The sequence below is a fragment of the Microsporum canis genome, genomic scaffold (genome assembly GCF_000151145.1).
Source record: "Microsporum canis CBS 113480 supercont1.9 genomic scaffold, whole genome shotgun sequence".
In the NCBI taxonomy this organism is placed as follows: Eukaryota; Fungi; Ascomycota; class Eurotiomycetes; order Onygenales; family Arthrodermataceae; genus Microsporum; species Microsporum canis.
This window is the reverse complement of record NW_003299161.1, coordinates 335,072-352,113: the sequence shown is the minus strand read 5'-3', so window position 1 is coordinate 352,113 and position 17,042 is coordinate 335,072. Positions and strand designations below refer to the sequence as shown.

Here is a 17,042-nt window from a genome sequence, read left to right as displayed (position 1 = left end):
ATGACTTTAAGATATCTCGTCGCTTGTAGAGATGGCCCATCTCATGATGGACGCAAAAATGGCTTCGCCGTCATGGGGCGCATGGATGCCCTTAAGCCCAGGCAGAAGAGAGCACGAGAGCCCGTCTGCGTGCACAAACAGCTGGGAGAGGGCTGCATCAAGCTCCGGATGGCCTTGAAGGGTGACGATTTGGCCATCTTCTGACGTGAGGATCTCGTGGTTGGCAGCTAGGCGAGAGAGACGAGGCCCGGCATCGACCACGGCAAGCCTGTGGTTTTTATGGATGTTCTAAGAAGGGTATTTCAGTTGGCCTGGACTGATGTCAGGTATCTTGTATAGATACGTACGAGCGATCCAGCATTGAAGAATGCTGCGCCGGTCGAGGTCAACGAGATGGTCTCAACGCCAATCTAGCTACTGCATCAGCCACGGTCATCTCCGTCCGACATCCAAGAGGGGCTGCCCACACAAGGACCTGTCTTGAGCTCTTCGACAGAGCCACCAAGGGCCAGGGCTGCTGCTTGGTGTCCCCAGCAGATACCCAGGAGCTTCGGCTTAGCCGGATGCGTGGAGGCATGCCTGATGAAGTCCAAGGTCTCCGTCACCCACGAAGGCTTCTCGTCTTGGAGCAGGCTGAAAGGCCCGCCGGTGAGAATGACCAGGCCGTAACCATACAGATCCGGGAACGGCTCGCCATCGATCGGTGCGTAGACATGGATCTCAGCGTTGGGCTTCGAGCAACGGACAAGCCTGGAGATGTTCTCGATCATACGCCCACCACCTTGCTCTGCAGACGAGTAGTTCTGTATAACGGCGACTCTGGGCCTGATGGAACTCATGGTGCCAGGAATCGGTATCCAGCCTGTTCTTGGGACGTCTGGTAGATATCTGTTGAGAAAAGGCCATGGAGAGCTTCTGTGACGGTGGATATATACGTGGGCTATAAGGATGCTCCTTTCACCGTATAGGCATCCTGCAAGTATATTATCTTCCCTTCTCTTCCTCTCTTCTCGTCTTCCTCTCTTCTCATCTTCCTCTCTCTCTCTCTCTTCTCATCTTCCTCTCATCTTCCTCTCATCTTCTGCTTCGCTTCTTCCCCTTCCCATCACGTGACATCGACGTCAAAATCAAAACCTCAAAATCGCGACTTTGAAGCGCAACAACTTTTTGTCAAGAAGCGAAATATTCAGACAGACAGACAGAATATTCCGTTTACACCGATGAGTCGACAACATCCAGCGGCCAGGATGCAGGACCCGGCCGGAGGTGTGCCTCCACAGCTTGTGAGTGACGACCTTCGCCCATACAACGGCCATGGCTAACAGGTCTATAGCTACCGCACATGCACCTCGTGTCCTCCTACAGGTACCCGTCCACGGCGGCGTTCAGCCATGAGACGGCGCTAGAATATCTGCTGCTGGCGCCCAAGATCGTGAGGGAGCTTCAGCCGATGCACTGGACCTACATCGACGGCCCGCCAGACGGCACCGTCATGCTGACATGGCAGCCGTTGAACCACCTGGGAACCAACTTCGCCAGTGACGGCTACGTCTGGGCTGACGTTGAGCAGGCCTACACGGCCGAAGTGCGCGGCTATGTATGAATTGACGAACTGGCTGTTCGATTAAGTTCGTTGCTGACCTTTTTTTTGCGCAAGATTCTCGAGGTATACATGCACCGGACGGGGTACCACCCGCCAAACGAGAACATGGCAACACACTCGCGGCGACGATTTCGACTGGTCGGCCTCAAGACGCCCAATCCGAGTCTCCCACCGTGCGATCCGTCTCTGTGGATTGTCTGGTACAGCAAAGCACCCTCCATCGACCAGCTTCCCGTGTCGCGCATCCCCGTCTCCCCCCAGACACAGAACGTCCTTGGCCAGCGCCGCTACATCCAGAGCCAGGGACAGCTGGCCAGGAAGGAGTTCATGCTCCACGACAGGAACAACTGGCCCACGATCAACTTGCCCCCCCACGGACAGCAGCAAGCCTATCCGCAGGCTTACGCTGCGCAGATGATCGCCCGCCAGCAGGCTCCCCACGCGCCCATGCAACAGCAGCCGGTCGTCGGCTACCCTGGTGTTCAGGCAAAGATCCCGCGCACCCAGCGAGGGCCCGGACCCGCGCCTGGGGTGCCTGCTGTCACGGACTTTTCTCTAGACGATGAAGAAGTGTCAACGGGAGACATACTCGATGCGCTCACGCCGAGAGACATCAGTCGCATGCGCTACCGGAACCACCACGAATGGATGGAGGAGATCTTCGCTTCACCTTATCGGATGGACCAGATCCTGCCTGTCGACCTTGGACTCGGCCGTATGGGTGAGCTGGAGAGCCTGACAAAGGGCTATTTCTACACTCCTGGCACGTTGGCATCCCAGCGCAAAGATCCCAGAGAAGGCAGCGATGGACCACCGCCAGCTACCAGCAAGATGGACCCCGAGAAGGCTGAAGACTTTGCCAGCGCTGTCGCCAAACGGTTGGCCGAGATGAATGCGGAGATGGAAAGCATGAGAAAGAAGCATGCCCGCAAGCTGGAGAAGATAAAGAAGCTGTCGGCCTTGAGGGAGGCCGAGTTGAACCTTCGAGACGCCGCCATCGACCCGTCGGACGTCGGTGATGAGATCTGGAGGGTTGAGGGCCGTCTGCGCCCAGAGCACGAGGAGGGAATGTCGCCCGTCGACTACAGCGACAAGCCGCTCAAGAAGAAGGTAGATGACATTGTCAACGGGCTACAGGCCAGCTGGGGGAGGACGGTTGTCCCCATCACCGAGATCAAGTGTCTGGAGAAAGGGGGACTACAGGAGCGGGCAAAGCAGGCTCCTCCGCCTCCTCCCGAGCTCGCCGCACCAGAGGCCAACCTGATCAGCACAGCACCCTATGCTCAGTATGACAGAGCAACCAGTTCCACCGTTGAAGCGGAGTCTGCACAAGACGTCCCTACATCAACGGCCTCGCAGCCGATGCCATCACCGGCCGCACCGCCACAGCCCTCCGCTGCGGCGCCGCAGACCAGCGAAGACGTGGTCATGAGCGGTGTCGACTCTGCTCCATCACATGCCGCCTTGGCCGAAGGAGATGCAGACTGGGTGATGGTGAATAATAGAGATGGCCAGGCATCCTCCTCGTCTCCATCCAAGGTCGTCGGTCCAGGGGTAAACGCAAACCCACAGCAGCCGGCTGGTGGAGCGCCCAACACAACTCTCCAGGGGACACCAGCTCCCGTCCTCGCCGCAGATGCTACAACGTCCGGAGCCACGCCTGGAACCACGGGGGAGTTTGAAGATGACAACATCAACACCGCCGGCGAAGCTCTGGCGGACTACCAAGGAGACGTCGGCGGCCTTGACATGGGCGGCCTAGACGACTCTGCGTTTGGCGACGCCTTCCATGCTACCGAAGGGACTATGGGGGAGCACCATCATGAGACGGACGAGATCGCGTAGACGGTCAGCTGTACGACTACGAGGGAGGATTCTGGAGTCAGGCAAAATTACTTTGGAAGCGTGCACCTGTTTTTATTTTTTATGTTGTCTCTGTTTAATTTTTTCTCTACGACTATTTTATTGATTGTACTTGTATCTTGGAACGGTGAACGTCGTCATGGTTTTCTTATATTGGCATGTCCTGACTTTTGGTACATTCATCTGATATCATCGCGAAGGGCTACCACCAACCGACAGAGAGGCAGGGATTCTATGCCGAATCTACCGGCATCGTCTAGAAGATGCTCGAAGACAAGTTCTATATGCTTTCTTTCATGCAGGACCGAAGAGTTAAGCCTCGCCAGTCTCCATCTATCGGGCTTCTTCCCTTCGCTCCCCTGGACAACAAGCCATGTTCAGATCCACCCACGCGCGGGAAGTGGTTGGATGCCTAGCGACCATAAGCGACTTTACTTTGTCCATGCAAGGAATCCACGAGACAGTTTAACTGACTGGTTTGGCTGGTAAGTTGACTGGATGTCATCAACTGGTTTGGGTCCCCCTTGCACTGCCTCTCCAAGTCTGTGGCTGATATGGAAGAAGAAAAAGAAACCATCGACCCGTGATGTCATCACAACCACGGCGGATAAACTATTATTTCATGCAAAATACACTGTAGGACGGGTCTAGATAGAGGATGCGCCGCATTTTGGGCACTCGACGAGGCTGTTCTCTATATATCTACCCTTGTCGACCGCTGGACGACCGCTATGCTGCCTGGAGACACAGACAGACAGCTGGCGATGGACAGGCAGAACGTGCTCCGCCAGCGGAATGGCAAGTTTCTGCTAAACATGAAAGATGAATGTAGTAGGAAGAGTGACCATGCATCTTCTGATATAAATAACTAGATGACCTCGTCGTTTTGCTCTTCCCGGTTCACTCAAGTCATCGTTATACCCCGAGTGAACAGGTCACGGCCCAGATATATAGATCTAAACTATATAACTAGTTATCAGCACGCCCGTTGAAGACAGCTAACCGTCTCCCTTCCCCCCGTCCCTTCGTTAGAAGATACCTGAGACCATATATATACAAACGCTATATCGAGGTACATGTCTCTCTTGGCTGTCTTTGTATACCCTTTCTCTCACACAAGGAACTATAGGACAAACAGAATATCATACCAAAGCCAAGTACATCACTACCAGCTTCTGCCATCGACGTCGACAGCCAATCCAGCACTTCCTCGCAAGGCCGTCAAGATGTGCCAGTGTGTCCTCGTATGCAAGTGTCTGCCTCGCTTTACGCTCATAGAGCCACGCCGTGGGATACAGAAGAAGCCATGTCGACTCCAACGACGATCAACGTACCTCTTTTCCGATTACCCTTCTCGGCTGGAACTGGGCAACTTCGGCGACCGTCCGTACTGCGAGGGTGGCCCAGCCTTCTCCATCTACAGCCACTACCATTATAGGATGGAGTATCAGCGAGTCCGCGTCTCCCAGAGGCCGCGCCGCTACGAACTGCCTCGTCTTAGAAGCAGAAAGCCGAGAGAGCCCCAGTATAGGACGTGCCAGCCGTCGAAGTTTAGGGAAATGCGGCCTGACGGGTATTACTATGGAGATAATGGATGGTGATGCGATGTGATAGCCGGAATTCTCTCTGGTGCATTTAGGAGAATGGAGTTAAGAGTGTCTGTGATTCTGGTGCTGGCTTATTCTCTCGTTTCTGATATTGGTTTACTTGGTTCACCCTTGCGGCGTTTTTGATTTAAATTGCATGTTATACCCCCCTTTTTCACGCTGGCTTTTGCATCGAACAGATTGTCAGTCGTTTAAATCTCGGTTATAATAGTTACTCTTCAACATAATACTCGAGATGTGTAACAACTCCTGCAGTCTACATCCATAGTGTGCAGTAGTATGTATATATCTACGTCTGGGTCAGCTATGGCAACCCGCCAGTGACAAACGAAGATAACTGAGGTCTAGCTCGCCGTCTACCATGGAACTGAGCTCTCCATCTATCCTCTAGTACTCCCTTTTATATACATATGGAAGAACTCCGCGAGTGGCACATGACGTCACAAGATGGAAGTATACGGGAAGGAGAAGACGAGAAGACTTTCGCCTGCTTCTTGATATCATGTAGTGTTTACTTTGTTCTTCTGCTTGAACCGGGAGAGTACATATTTATCAAGAAAAGTGTCTACAAAGGCAGATATGTAAGTGCTACGTGAAAGTGAGAGGACAGCTATGGGGTAGATGTTGATATCTATAGGAATCGCACGCGGCATACTACTGGGCCAGAGCCATTGAGGCACCGCTTCACCATGGCATCGCTGCGAGGCATCCAGCAGCCTGAGCTGAGCAAGGATCTGTATAAGATGATCAAGACGGAGAGCCATGCCATCAGCTCCTACAAGAACGCAGGCCGTGACCGTGTCGAGGTGGCTTCTCAACTGGCAAACTGGGGGTTCAACACCGGAGATCCAGCGGTCTCCGAGATATCAGACAAGCTAGGCATCATCCTGTCTGAAATCGGAGAGCAGGAGGACTTGTTCTCGTATAACCTGGAGGACGCAAGGCTCGTCCTGAAGCATATCCGGAACACAGAGGGTTCCGTTCAGCCTGCCAGAGACCACAAGGCGAAGATTATTGACGAGATCCAGAAGAATAAGCTGCGTGACCCAGACGGTGCGAAGGTCACCAGCCTTGAGCAGGAACTTGTCCGCGCCGAAGCTCGAGCATTGGTTGCGGAAGCCCAGTTAACAAACATGGTAATGCCTTCTTCCTCACACGCTCCTAAGAAAAAAGAAGAACACTTACTCATGGTTATAGACCCGTCAAAAGTTCAAGGAAGCCTTCGACCTGCACCTTGCAGCCACCATCGAGCGGGCTGAGAAGCAAGTGCAGCTTGCTCGCCACGGCCGCCGCCTGCTCTCTCTTATCGACGATACTCCTGTAGTCCCTGGAGAAAGTCGAGACAAATTCGACCGGACCGAGGAGAGTCGCCAGATAATGGAGGATGCCGAAGCAGACCTCGCATCGTGGGAGCCTGATCTTGAACCAATCCCCATGGCTTCTGAGGGTCTCATCCCCAAGAAGATCCAGACCCAGGCAAATGGCAATGGCGTTAACGGGGATTCAGCAAAGGACGAGATGGAGGTTTAGGGGCTCGTCGTCCCTCTAAAAAGGATCAAAAGAGGTATAAGTTATGCAAGGGAACAAAGTCGAGGCCTAGCATTGGATCAGCACTTCTATAGTCAGTCGAGGCTCATTATATATTATTTAATACCATGCCGGTCGCCGCAGAGCAAAGGTTAGTAGGTGTACTTAATAAAAGAATATAGCGATTGCAGTGCCTCATTCAATATTTAACCACGGGTCATCCAAAAGTTCTTTTGCTGTTTTTCGGTCTTCCGGAAGCCATTCTAGCATTGATCGGATGAATTTTAAAAACAACTCTTTATCCTGCCCCTCTAGACGGGTTTCCACATCTTCTAACGATACAGATGGCACTTTTTCGTAATGATCAGCCACCCATTTGCCTATACAAGTCAATGTTAGGAAATTTATCCCCCACAAAATAACCGGGGTGAATCGCGTACCATTGGCATCGAAAACTTGTGAGATTGTTTTGCTTCTCTGGATAAACTCTTTTGGAGGTGGTCCTAGGAATCCAGTAATTTGAGCCATATGCGCAAATGGGTCATAGTCACCATCCCTATCTGTCACACCGTTGAATAAATGCCTGCCTTCGAAAAGATCCCAGATCTAGCGTATACCATGAGTAAATGCATCCATTATATGGCAAAATATAGCCTTACCAATGTAGCAAGATTCCATATATCCACAGCTGGGCCCCAAGGCATCTCGAGGGTTACCTCCGGGGCTCTGTATATATGAGGTTGAACAGTCATTCCGGTATGATGAATAGTTCCTATTCGAGCCTCTCCGAAATCACATAGCATTGGATACCCCCAGTCGCCATTTTTGGGCCTAGTGAAATAGCGAGATCTGTATATGGATCGAGTCCCATCTATTACCTTTCTCGGAGTCGGGCTTTCTAGCTCTATTTTTTCAAAATCCTCAAGCATAGAATTGTCTTCAACAGTAAGCATCAAGTTATCCGCTTTTAAGTCTATATGTATATATTAGTAAATCTCTATCAATGCATAGAATAGCTACTACCTGTGTGTACCATTCCAGCTTCAGTGTGAAGGAAGTCCAGCACTTTCAAAAGACGTTTCAATATCATTCTCAGTAGGGGAGCATTGAGCGGTTCAGGGTTTAAATCCATCATTTCAAGAATACTTAGATGCATTGGTTGCTGTATCAAACACTGATGAGATCCATGCGGGCCAGAAATCTCAAACGAATCATACAGCTTCCGAATATGCACCGTACCCGGGTGTGATGAATCGAGTTTTTGAAGATGGTTGTAAGCTACAAGTTCTGCGCGTTTCTTTTCCGGGAATCTCCTTAACTGTGTTGATATTTTCATTGCTGAATATCTATGCCTCCTTTCAAACATTTAGTATCTCAGTTAAGGAATCAGAATCTGATGGACATACACCAGATCATGGCAGAGCCAAACAGTCGAATATGCCCCGTAGCCTAGTTTTCCAACCACCTGATATCTCGAATTGAATACCTCGCCGATATGAACAGGGTAAAACTGTTCATGCTCATAGAAGGGTAGTCTCTCTTCTTCGATAGATTTACTAGTATCAATGGTTTGATAGGGCACGTTTGAGAAATCCTTTGGAAGAGCTGGCCTGCGATGTCACAGACACCTACTTAAACGGCGTAGACACTCCATGGCTGGTGAGTGTAAACATCAGCTCCCCGTCATCGTATTCTAGCTGTGAAGCCGAAAAGTTGATTTGACAAGTCGATATCATCACGTGACCCAGGCCGCAAAAGGAACGCGAAAGCTCAAGAAGGCGAAGAAAGCTCAAGGAACAAACAAATAAACAGCTTCAACATCTTCCCGACCTTCACAGCAGCTGATATTCGGTCCTTTTTGCAGCTTGTTCAGTTTTGCTAGGCTTGGTAATCATATTTGTACTTTGGGACAGCAAAATGGACACCCTCGTCGCCCAGTACGCCCGGCCGTCGAGCTTCCAAGGCGACCATGAGAGCGAGCAGCAAGATGTCCTAGAGAGAGCTCCTCCGCTGTCTCTCAGATTCTCTCTTCCACCTATCGAGAGGGTGAGCTAGTCTGTAAAGCTCCTTTCCATTATATATACTGACAGTCCTTGCTTAGCCATCCGCCTTCCTACGAGCAACGACAGACGACCATTCCAACCCAGATTGCCCTATCAAGCTTGCTCACGGTACAACAACCCTCGCTTTTAGATTCCAGGGGGGTATAATTGTGGCTACAGACTCGAGAGCCACGGCAGGAAACTGGATAGCCAGCCAGACCGTCAAGAAGGTCATTGAGATCAACAGCTGTCTGCTTGGGACCATGGCCGGTGGTGCTGCCGTATGTCGCCTACATTTCATTTCCCCCTTACGAAAACTGTTCTTGGGCCGTCTAATATGCTCCTAGGACTGCCAATACTGGCTAGCATACCTGGGCATGCAATGCCGTCTTCACGAGCTCCGACATAAACGCCGTATCTCCGTTGCTGCCGCCTCTAAGATCCTTGCCAACCTGGTCTACAACTACAAGGGAATGGGCCTCAGTATGGGGACTATGTGCGCCGGTGTCACACCCGAAGAAGGTCCTGCGCTGTATTATATCGATTCCGATGGCACTCGATTAGCAGGAAACCTGTTCTGCGTTGGATCTGGTCAGACATTCGCATATGGCGTGCTGGATGCGGAGTACCGATACGACTTGACGGAGGAGGAGGCCCTCGCTCTTGGGTCTAGAAGTATTCTTGCTGCCACACACAGAGATGCCTACTCTGGTGGCTTTATCAACTTATACCACGTCAAGGAGGAGGGATGGGTGAAACATGGATTCAGCGACACGAACCCTATTTTCTGGAACACCAAGCTAGAGAAGGGCGAGTTTTCAAACGTTTCTGAGAATATTGTCAACTAGAGACGACAACATGTATTCCATGCTGCATTGATACTCCCTTCCTCCTTCATCTCCTGATCTCTTTGTCCTCCTTTTCTTATTATATTCAATGCACGCGCGGTGTATGGATAGACGACTGACTCAGATAAATCTACGGTGCTTAATATATTGTATCATCACCAAGCCGCCTGTGAAATAAATGCACTATGGTTATGTTACCAGTATTTGAGCCATAAGCCTTCATAGTAATTAATACTAGTTTTTTCTTAGAAGACTTATCCCTTGGGTAGAAATGGAGAAATATGGGGTTTAATGTCAAAGAGACGCTCGCACATATGCAAGGATACCTGACTTCACTAGGCTCTTTATACCCTTTCCAGCAGCTCGAGTTCAATAAACCAGAATTAACCCCTTTTTGACAGCATGCCAGGTCCCTTATAATACCCGCCAATAAAGTGGTACAGCGCATGTCAACTCAGATGCTTCGGAAAGGGATGAGCTCATTATAGTATACTACAATTAGACAAGAGGAACGGGATGGGTACCGAATGTCAACCTTGATATCATGAATGAACTGCTAACGACCTCCGAGAAGAGCAGGTAACATGAGAAGATGGTGAGATTCTTTCAGTCTCTATCCGTCGGATATGGTATAAATAGTCCGAGGATGAGGTCTTCTACGCCTTCATCTTCTCATCAGAGACACCCTCCGAATCATTCTCCAACAGACATACAGTCTACTTTAGGCCTCATAGACAGGTAAACCCTGTACTATCTCCTTGCCCAGTCAAATCATTCACTCATAGAAGTCTTCATAGGTCAAAATAAGATCCGGCACTTTGACATCAATATGCGTTTCACTGCAATCTTCAGCGCCCTGGCTGCCATGATGGCCGTCACTAGGGCCACTCCTACCCCTGCCGAACCAACAGCTTGCGAGAAGGGTGAATATCGCTGCATGAGCCATGAGATCAGCGCGGGGGCGGTGCCTAGATTGCAAAGAATCGAGAAGTGCGATGGGGCGAAATGGGAGACGATGGAGACGTGCGACTTTGGAATGAACTGTGTTATTGGGGATGAAGGCGCTTCATGTGCATAGGCTGGCACCCAGTCGAAGACTTTGCAGTTATCCCGAGAATTCAATTCAACTGGCCGAGGCGGGTTCATCGGAGAGAAAGCAGAGTGTCCAATGAATGCCTTCATTCGTCTATTATTCTGAAGCTGAATTCATTCCGTCCAAATATCATCATTGGTATTCTCTCTCATCTAAAGAATGTACCCAAGACTGGGGCCATAATTCTCTCCACCAGCAACCCGTTCGTTCTCCCTAAGGCTGCTCTCTAGCTTTCGCTCTTCCAGTGTTCCATGTAATCCGTCTAGCTTGCGGTGCTTTCCCGCCAGCAACCAGCGGTATATCACTGCGAGAACGCACTGGGTGAACATGACTGCAGCACAGATTGCATTGCCCTTCACGTATCGAGGTACATACTCATGACCAACGGCGCGAGGTTCGCTGCCCCGGAAAATAAACTGGCAGAAGCTAAGAATACCGAGTAGCAGGGCCAAACCAGCTCACAAGCCGCCATTATCGCGTAGCCCACGGCAGCTATAGAGGTTGAAAAGATAACGGCCGCACCTCTCTGCCGGTACTTGTCAGAATACCATGATAGGGCGATGGTAACAAGGGCAGCGAATAGATATGGCGGCGCGGTGAGGCCTTGGGAAGTGGCTGCTGAAAACCCCATACTGTTGATAATTGTAGGGAGGAATATGGGAAGCGAGCCCCAGCAGAATGATGCAGCCCAGAGTCATTGTCTGGCGGTTACATCTTTAGAGAATGATGGACCATGAGGGGGTACTAGGATGCCCGACTCTAGATCGTGGATATAGAGCAACATGTCTAGCAAAGGTATAAGCGAGAAACGGACGTAATATACATCCTGAACTCGTTGAAAGAGATCCAGGAGGTACAAACACATGGAGTAATGAGAATGTATGGAGCCTTGCTGTAGCACATAGCACCAACAGTTACTCCTACAGCCATAGATGTGCAAGCATAAAGCGCTCTATATGAAGGAGTTCATGCATCTAGACTGATATCCACACATCAGGATACACAGATGCTCGCAAAGGCGAGGCTAGACGGATATCCATGAAAAGGACAAGTCGGACTTGGACTGCATGAGGATTCACCAGTCCGTAGGGATGTAGATGTTGGATATAGGCGTAGTTATAGAGGCGTACACGACCTATAGCACCACAAACATATGTCGATGGCACCTCTATTGACGTATTTGATAGCTGAAAAGATATAACTATTAAATATCGACTCTTAAATAGACGTATAAAAACGGCGGGAAAAAGTTATCTCCGCCTAGGTTATATCCATACTAAACCGCTTGACATAGACTATATATGTGACATATATGATATATGGATAGTTGAATAGAATAAATACACCGATCAGTTGTTTGTTATCTCGAAGTCAAGGCATAGTTATCAGCATGGCGTCCGCAGCGTTCAAGTCGATAGACACTCGAGACGGCCAACATCTTCATGCCGTCGTCGACATGGGCAGGTAAATATATGCTATAGCATGTATCCCGTGTGAAGAGATAGACTGACGGAGTATATAAGTAACGGAATTCGCTTCTCGATCTCTGATCTGTCTGCTGCTACGCAGCGGATTATGCCTACGGTCTTCCAAGACCGCGCAGGCATCTCGCTCTATGACGCGCAGTTTGGAGCTGAAGGTAGCACCAGAAGGCCGATTCCAGATGAAGTCCGGGACCAGATTGTTTCACGGTTGCTGAGATTCAAGGTGACCTGCCAGGACTTTGGGGTGCCGCCTACGAATGTCCAGGTGCTCGCTACGGAGGCGACCAGGACTGCGCCCAACTCAGCCGAGTTCCGATCTGCCATCTACCAGGCTACCGGATGGGAGGTGACCATGCTCCCGAAAGAAGAGGAGGGGCGAATCGGAGGGCTGGGGATTGCGTCCAGCCTGTCCCGCGTCGAGGGTCTGGTCATGGATCTCGGCGGCGGCAGCGTACAGCTCTCGTGGATGATGTTTACGCCGGAGAGTGCTGAGATCCAGTCGTATCCTGGCGGGTCTATCAGTTTCCCGTACGGAGCAGCTGCGTTGACCAGGAGGCTGGATGAAGCGCAGAGAAAGGGAGAGGAGGCGGTACGACAGCTCAAGGACGAGATGCTCAGCTGCTTTCGAGGCGCCGTGGCTGATCTCGAGCTTCCATCGAGCCTACGGGCCAAGTTACTGGAGGATGACGGCGGTCTCGATCTTTATCTCAGCGGAGGTGGCTTCAGGGGATGGGGATACCTGCTGCTCAGCCAGTCCTCCATCAACCCTTATCCCATTCCGATCCTGAACGGATTCAGCACCGACAGATCACAGTTCCTCGACACGTCTGCGGCCATTGGTACCTTGTCCTCTCAGTTGACGATATACGGCGTCTCGGCCCGCAGGGCGACGCAGGTGCCTGCCGTCGCCTTTCTCATCAATGTCCTAGCAGAGAGTATCCCATCCATAAAGAAGATTCACTTCTGCCAGGGAGGAGTGCGTGAAGGCATCCTCTTCGACAAGCTGGCTCCCGAAATACGACTGCATCATCCGCTCATTCACGCAACCTCTCCGTTCAAGACTCGCTCTGCCTCTGAGATTGCTGTGCTGCTGCGGCAGGCAATCCCGGCCGTGGATGCTGCAGGGAACGAAAACTCGAACCCTTATGCACCTCCGCGAGCAATCACAGATACAGGATTTATCGAGTCCCTTGCAAACTCCATGTATATACACTCGTCCGTCCCGCGGGAGTCATATGCAGCTACGGCTCTACACTCGACGACCACCGGCATCCTCGCGTACGCCCACGGTCTCTCGCACTCAGACCGGGCCATGCTCTGTCTTGCCCTCTTTGACAGATGGACAGGTGATGTATCCCCTTGCGACGAGGGGTTTCTACAGAGGATCCGGTCGATAGTCACCGTACAGGAGGCGTGGTGGTGTCAGTATATCGGGCGCGTTGCTGGTCTCATAGGCAACATGTATCCATCCGGACTGGTTAGCAGCCATAATCCAAGAATCTCCTTTTCGGCGAGACTGTCTCATCGTCAGACCAAGAAGGGATTCACCAAGCATATACTGCATCTAGTGGCTAAAATCCCAGACTCAAAGCATCCTTCGTTTGATGGGGACTCTGTCGCCGCAGGGTTGAAGAAGATCAAGAGGACGGGCAAGAAAGACGAGTATATGCAGTCTGATAAAGCAGAGGACTGGAGATTTAAGGTAGAGACTGAGCTGGACTGCATCTAGTGGTCCTACATTCGGAATTTACAGATTTACGCTGAGATGTCCTGCACCAAAGCATGGGCTTCAATTCTAGTATCAAATATCGAAACCCATCTAACAACCCCCCCCCCAACTAAAAAAATATAAAAAATCGCATCACCCTATGAGCAAGCATTAGCACCTTGACCAGGGCCCGGCGGTGGACCAGCAGGAGGGCTAAGCAAACCCTCGGATGCATCGGACAGGCTGTCATAGTCATCCTCGCTGCCATTCCTATCCATATCCGAGTCGTCCAGGTCTAGAAGAAGCCCTGGAGCCCGTGAAGGGGCGGCAGAACCTGAAGCTTCCCATGCTTGATCGTATGAAGGCAGCCCAGAAGAAGACGAACTGTTTTGAGCTGCTGGCTGCGGTCCGCCAGACTCGAGTCTCCGCCATTTATCCATACAAGCCCCACATATGCCTCTGACATCGTTAACGAGGATGGTCGGCTCGTCACCCCGCGAGGCATCACGCTCTATGGCAGTCTCGACGGGATCTCCCTCATGGCCACACTCCCACCTATCCTTGGACAGGAAGAATTCCTTCTTCCGCCCCGGAACAGGGTTGGCGATGTCTGGGTTCTGGGCAAGGATGGTATCGTAATCCTCCCACTCTGCCGGCTGGGGGGTTACGGGTCTCAAGCCTGGGTTGGCAGCCATGGCGGCCTCCAGCTCTGCAATGACAGCGGCTCCGTCATCTTCCGCAGCTGCTGGGTTGGTGGTACTCCTATCCACTTCTGTGTCTGAATCGCTGTGAGTAAAGGACATGATCCCTGGTAATGACGTGCAGGGGTTAGGGATAGTAGCAAGATCAATGTGGATGTCTGATAGAAAAGGATTTTAGATCTCGAGAGAGTCCATGTCTATGGCAAATATATAGACTGGCATCCTTCCTTGCTTCACACAATCAACGGTGACATGATATGTCTTTATAGATCTATACAGCCACCACCTTCATCTTCAGCAGTGAAGCAGGCCACCAGAGCTCTGATAACCCGACTAACCATCACCAGAAACTCTCACTAATAGATATTATCCAGCTGCTAATGGGCCAGTGAAGCGAAAGCTAGCATCTTAGCGCTTCCCACAGTCGTATCTACTGTGGTATAGCCATCTTCTTCACCTCTTCAAGAGACAACCGGGCAAGCTCCGTCTAACTTTTTGACTGGGGACAACCTCTTACTCCCTGTCCTTGTTCATTCTGTCATATAATAAGAAGAAGAAAAGAAAAGAGGAAATCTTGTCTCTTCTATATACATAGTATGCATACTTCTTATATCAATAAAACATCCCTGATGTTGGATGACTAAACCCCCCACCAGGTTAGTTTTTATAAAAAGAGACAAAAAACCCCGCGGCAGGTTTTCTTCTTCTTCTTCTTCATCTCATCAAGATATCAACTTCGTAGTCTGAGAAGTCAGTGTCAAGTTGCTTCCATCTCTTTCCATAGTACCTCGATATCGAGACTCACAGGTGACTCTTCGTCGACTTTTTCTCCCTGCTGTTTCCGTGCAGTTACTGACCACCCGTATAGGCCGACGATATATCAAGACCGGTACATCTCTCTCATAAGATGGAGGTCATGAATCCCCAGATGCTGGGAAGAACATCCAATGCATGGTCAAGGTATCAACAATCGTGTGCATGAACCGGTGTTCGTTGTCCTGTATGACTTCGTCTTTACCGTATGCTGGCCATCCAACTCTTCGTCCTGTCTTCGTATGGTGAAAGAAGAGAGATGGCCTCAATGGCGGGGATGACTGCTCATGGACTTCGTTCTGAAATTATACGGTCCGAACTTGATCTGGATAATACCAGCGAAAGGATCATGCTTCTTCCCCCTCCTCTTCCCTCCCTATCTTCCCTCTGTTTATCTCCAGAGGGAGGATATACACTGCTGTTGGGATAGTCTAACCTCGTCTAGTCTTCTTCCATCGTGACCAATTCGTTGAATTAAAAGAAAAGATGGCTCCTCCACCAACTGCAACCCTCACTGAGACTGTGGCCTCTGTTGGCAATGTCGTGAGAGACAACTTCGCCGGTGAGGGTAACACCTTGGCCCAGTCTAACTCTGGCTCCGGCTATGCTCTCCTGGACGATTTTGCCGGCAAGTGGGAGGACTTCAAGTTTGCTCCCATCCGTGAGAGCCAGGTCTCCCGTGCCATGACCAGCCGCTACTTCAAGGACATGGACACCTACGCTGAGAGTGACATCGTCATCGTTGGTGCCGGCTCCTGCGGCCTGAGCACCGCCTATGTCCTCGGCAAGGCCCGTCCTGACCTGAAGATTGCTCTCATCGAAGCCTCCGTCTCTCCTGGTACGTCATCCCCTCTACCATCATAGGAAATAACGCGGCCAATGACTAACGAGGAATAGGCGGTGGTGCCTGGCTCGGTGGCCAGCTCTTCTCGGCCATGGTCCTGAGGAAGCCTGCCCACCGCTTCCTCGACGACCTGGGTGTCCCGTACGAGGAGGATGCCAGCAACTCCAACCTCGTCGTCATCAAGCACGCCGCCCTCTTCACCTCTACCCTTCTCTCCAAGGTCCTCTCTTTCCCCAACATCAAGCTCTTCAACGCTACCTGCGTCGAGGACCTCATCACCCGCCCCCGCGCCTCTGAGGCCTCTGGCTTCCAGATTGCCGGTGTCGTCACCAACTGGACCCTGGTCACCCAGCACCACGACGATCATTCCTGCATGGACCCCAACACCATCAACGCTCCTCTGATCATCAGCACCACCGGCCACGATGGCCCATTCGGAGCTTTCTGCGCCAAGCGTCTTGTCTCCATGTCTGCTCTCGAGAAGCTTGGTGGCATGAAGGGTCTGGACATGAATTCTGCCGAGGAGGCCATCGTCAAGAACACCCGTGAAGTCACCAAGGGCTTGATCATCGGTGGAATGGAACTCTCGGAGATCGATGGATGGCACCGTATGGGCCCCATTTTCTCCGCCATGATGCTCAGTGGTCTCAAGGCGGCCGAGGTTGCCCTCGAGGTCTTTGAGGAGAGAAAGAAGGAGTGCTCCGCATAAGTGCTCCTCTCGAAATGTATTTATTCATTTGTGACGACGATACTAAAAACTGAATGATCGCTGAGGAATATTGTGTATTGAGAATGATACCTGGTCTGACAAAAGTTCCATTATGGTGGTCCAAGGTAAACTATAAACAATATATACGATCATTAGCAGTTATTTATCTAAAAGTTTCGCTGCCCTTATATATGTGTCAT

At 51.0% G+C, this 17,042-nt stretch overlaps 10 protein-coding genes across 10 annotated transcripts; 6 read left to right on the top strand and 4 right to left on the bottom strand.

Annotated features, from left to right (window-relative positions):
- Positions 1-6: 6 nt before the first annotated feature.
- On the bottom strand, positions 7-839 carry MCYG_08601 (conserved hypothetical protein; the record flags this gene model as incomplete). The annotated part of the gene is made up of 2 exons (XM_002842724.1): positions 7-288; positions 468-839. 2 exons carry the CDS (start codon positions 837-839, stop codon positions 7-9), a joined length of 654 nt encoding a protein of 217 aa, XP_002842770.1.
- A 475-nt stretch (positions 840-1,314) lies between these two features.
- On the top strand, positions 1,315-3,448 carry MCYG_08600 (conserved hypothetical protein; the record flags this gene model as incomplete). Its single annotated transcript, XM_002842723.1, has 3 exons — positions 1,315-1,325; positions 1,366-1,597; positions 1,658-3,448. The coding sequence occupies 3 exons, from the start codon at positions 1,315-1,317 to the stop codon at positions 3,446-3,448; spliced, it is 2,034 nt and encodes a 677-aa protein (XP_002842769.1).
- Positions 3,449-4,542: 1,094 nt separating this feature from the next.
- MCYG_08599 (uncharacterized protein) lies at positions 4,543-5,077 on the top strand (the record flags this gene model as incomplete). The annotated part of the gene is made up of 2 exons (XM_002842722.1): positions 4,543-4,700; positions 4,765-5,077. The coding sequence occupies 2 exons, from the start codon at positions 4,543-4,545 to the stop codon at positions 5,075-5,077; spliced, it is 471 nt and encodes a 156-aa protein (XP_002842768.1).
- A 685-nt stretch (positions 5,078-5,762) lies between these two features.
- MCYG_08598 (sphingolipid long chain base-responsive protein PIL1) lies at positions 5,763-6,603 on the top strand (the record flags this gene model as incomplete). The annotated part of the gene is made up of 2 exons (XM_002842721.1): positions 5,763-6,209; positions 6,271-6,603. 2 exons carry the CDS (start codon positions 5,763-5,765, stop codon positions 6,601-6,603), a joined length of 780 nt encoding a protein of 259 aa, XP_002842767.1.
- A 192-nt stretch (positions 6,604-6,795) lies between these two features.
- On the bottom strand, positions 6,796-8,336 carry MCYG_08597 (protein kinase domain-containing protein; the record flags this gene model as incomplete). Its single annotated transcript, XM_002842720.1, has 6 exons — positions 6,796-6,980; positions 7,041-7,206; positions 7,260-7,573; positions 7,624-7,955; positions 8,007-8,210; positions 8,233-8,336. 6 exons carry the CDS (start codon positions 8,334-8,336, stop codon positions 6,796-6,798), a joined length of 1,305 nt encoding a protein of 434 aa, XP_002842766.1.
- A 181-nt stretch (positions 8,337-8,517) lies between these two features.
- Positions 8,518-9,490, top strand: MCYG_08596 (proteasome component PRE2; the record flags this gene model as incomplete). The annotated part of the gene is made up of 3 exons (XM_002842719.1): positions 8,518-8,646; positions 8,702-8,923; positions 8,990-9,490. The coding sequence occupies 3 exons, from the start codon at positions 8,518-8,520 to the stop codon at positions 9,488-9,490; spliced, it is 852 nt and encodes a 283-aa protein (XP_002842765.1).
- Positions 9,491-10,288: 798 nt separating this feature from the next.
- MCYG_08595 (conserved hypothetical protein) lies at positions 10,289-12,027 on the bottom strand (the record flags this gene model as incomplete). The annotated part of the gene is made up of 7 exons (XM_002842718.1): positions 10,289-10,676; positions 10,749-10,887; positions 10,959-11,276; positions 11,298-11,535; positions 11,564-11,800; positions 11,866-11,942; positions 11,976-12,027. The coding sequence occupies 7 exons, from the start codon at positions 12,025-12,027 to the stop codon at positions 10,289-10,291; spliced, it is 1,449 nt and encodes a 482-aa protein (XP_002842764.1).
- Positions 12,028-12,158: 131 nt separating this feature from the next.
- On the top strand, positions 12,159-13,796 carry MCYG_08594 (retrograde regulation protein 2; the record flags this gene model as incomplete). Its single annotated transcript, XM_002842717.1, has 1 exon — positions 12,159-13,796. One exon carries the CDS (start codon positions 12,159-12,161, stop codon positions 13,794-13,796), a length of 1,638 nt encoding a protein of 545 aa, XP_002842763.1.
- A 26-nt stretch (positions 13,797-13,822) lies between these two features.
- On the bottom strand, positions 13,823-14,578 carry MCYG_08593 (conserved hypothetical protein; the record flags this gene model as incomplete). The annotated part of the gene is made up of 2 exons (XM_002842716.1): positions 13,823-13,905; positions 13,954-14,578. The coding sequence occupies 2 exons, from the start codon at positions 14,576-14,578 to the stop codon at positions 13,823-13,825; spliced, it is 708 nt and encodes a 235-aa protein (XP_002842762.1).
- A 1,197-nt stretch (positions 14,579-15,775) lies between these two features.
- MCYG_08592 (thiazole biosynthetic enzyme) lies at positions 15,776-16,842 on the top strand (the record flags this gene model as incomplete). The annotated part of the gene is made up of 2 exons (XM_002842715.1): positions 15,776-16,127; positions 16,187-16,842. 2 exons carry the CDS (start codon positions 15,776-15,778, stop codon positions 16,840-16,842), a joined length of 1,008 nt encoding a protein of 335 aa, XP_002842761.1.
- Positions 16,843-17,042: the final 200 nt, after the last annotated feature.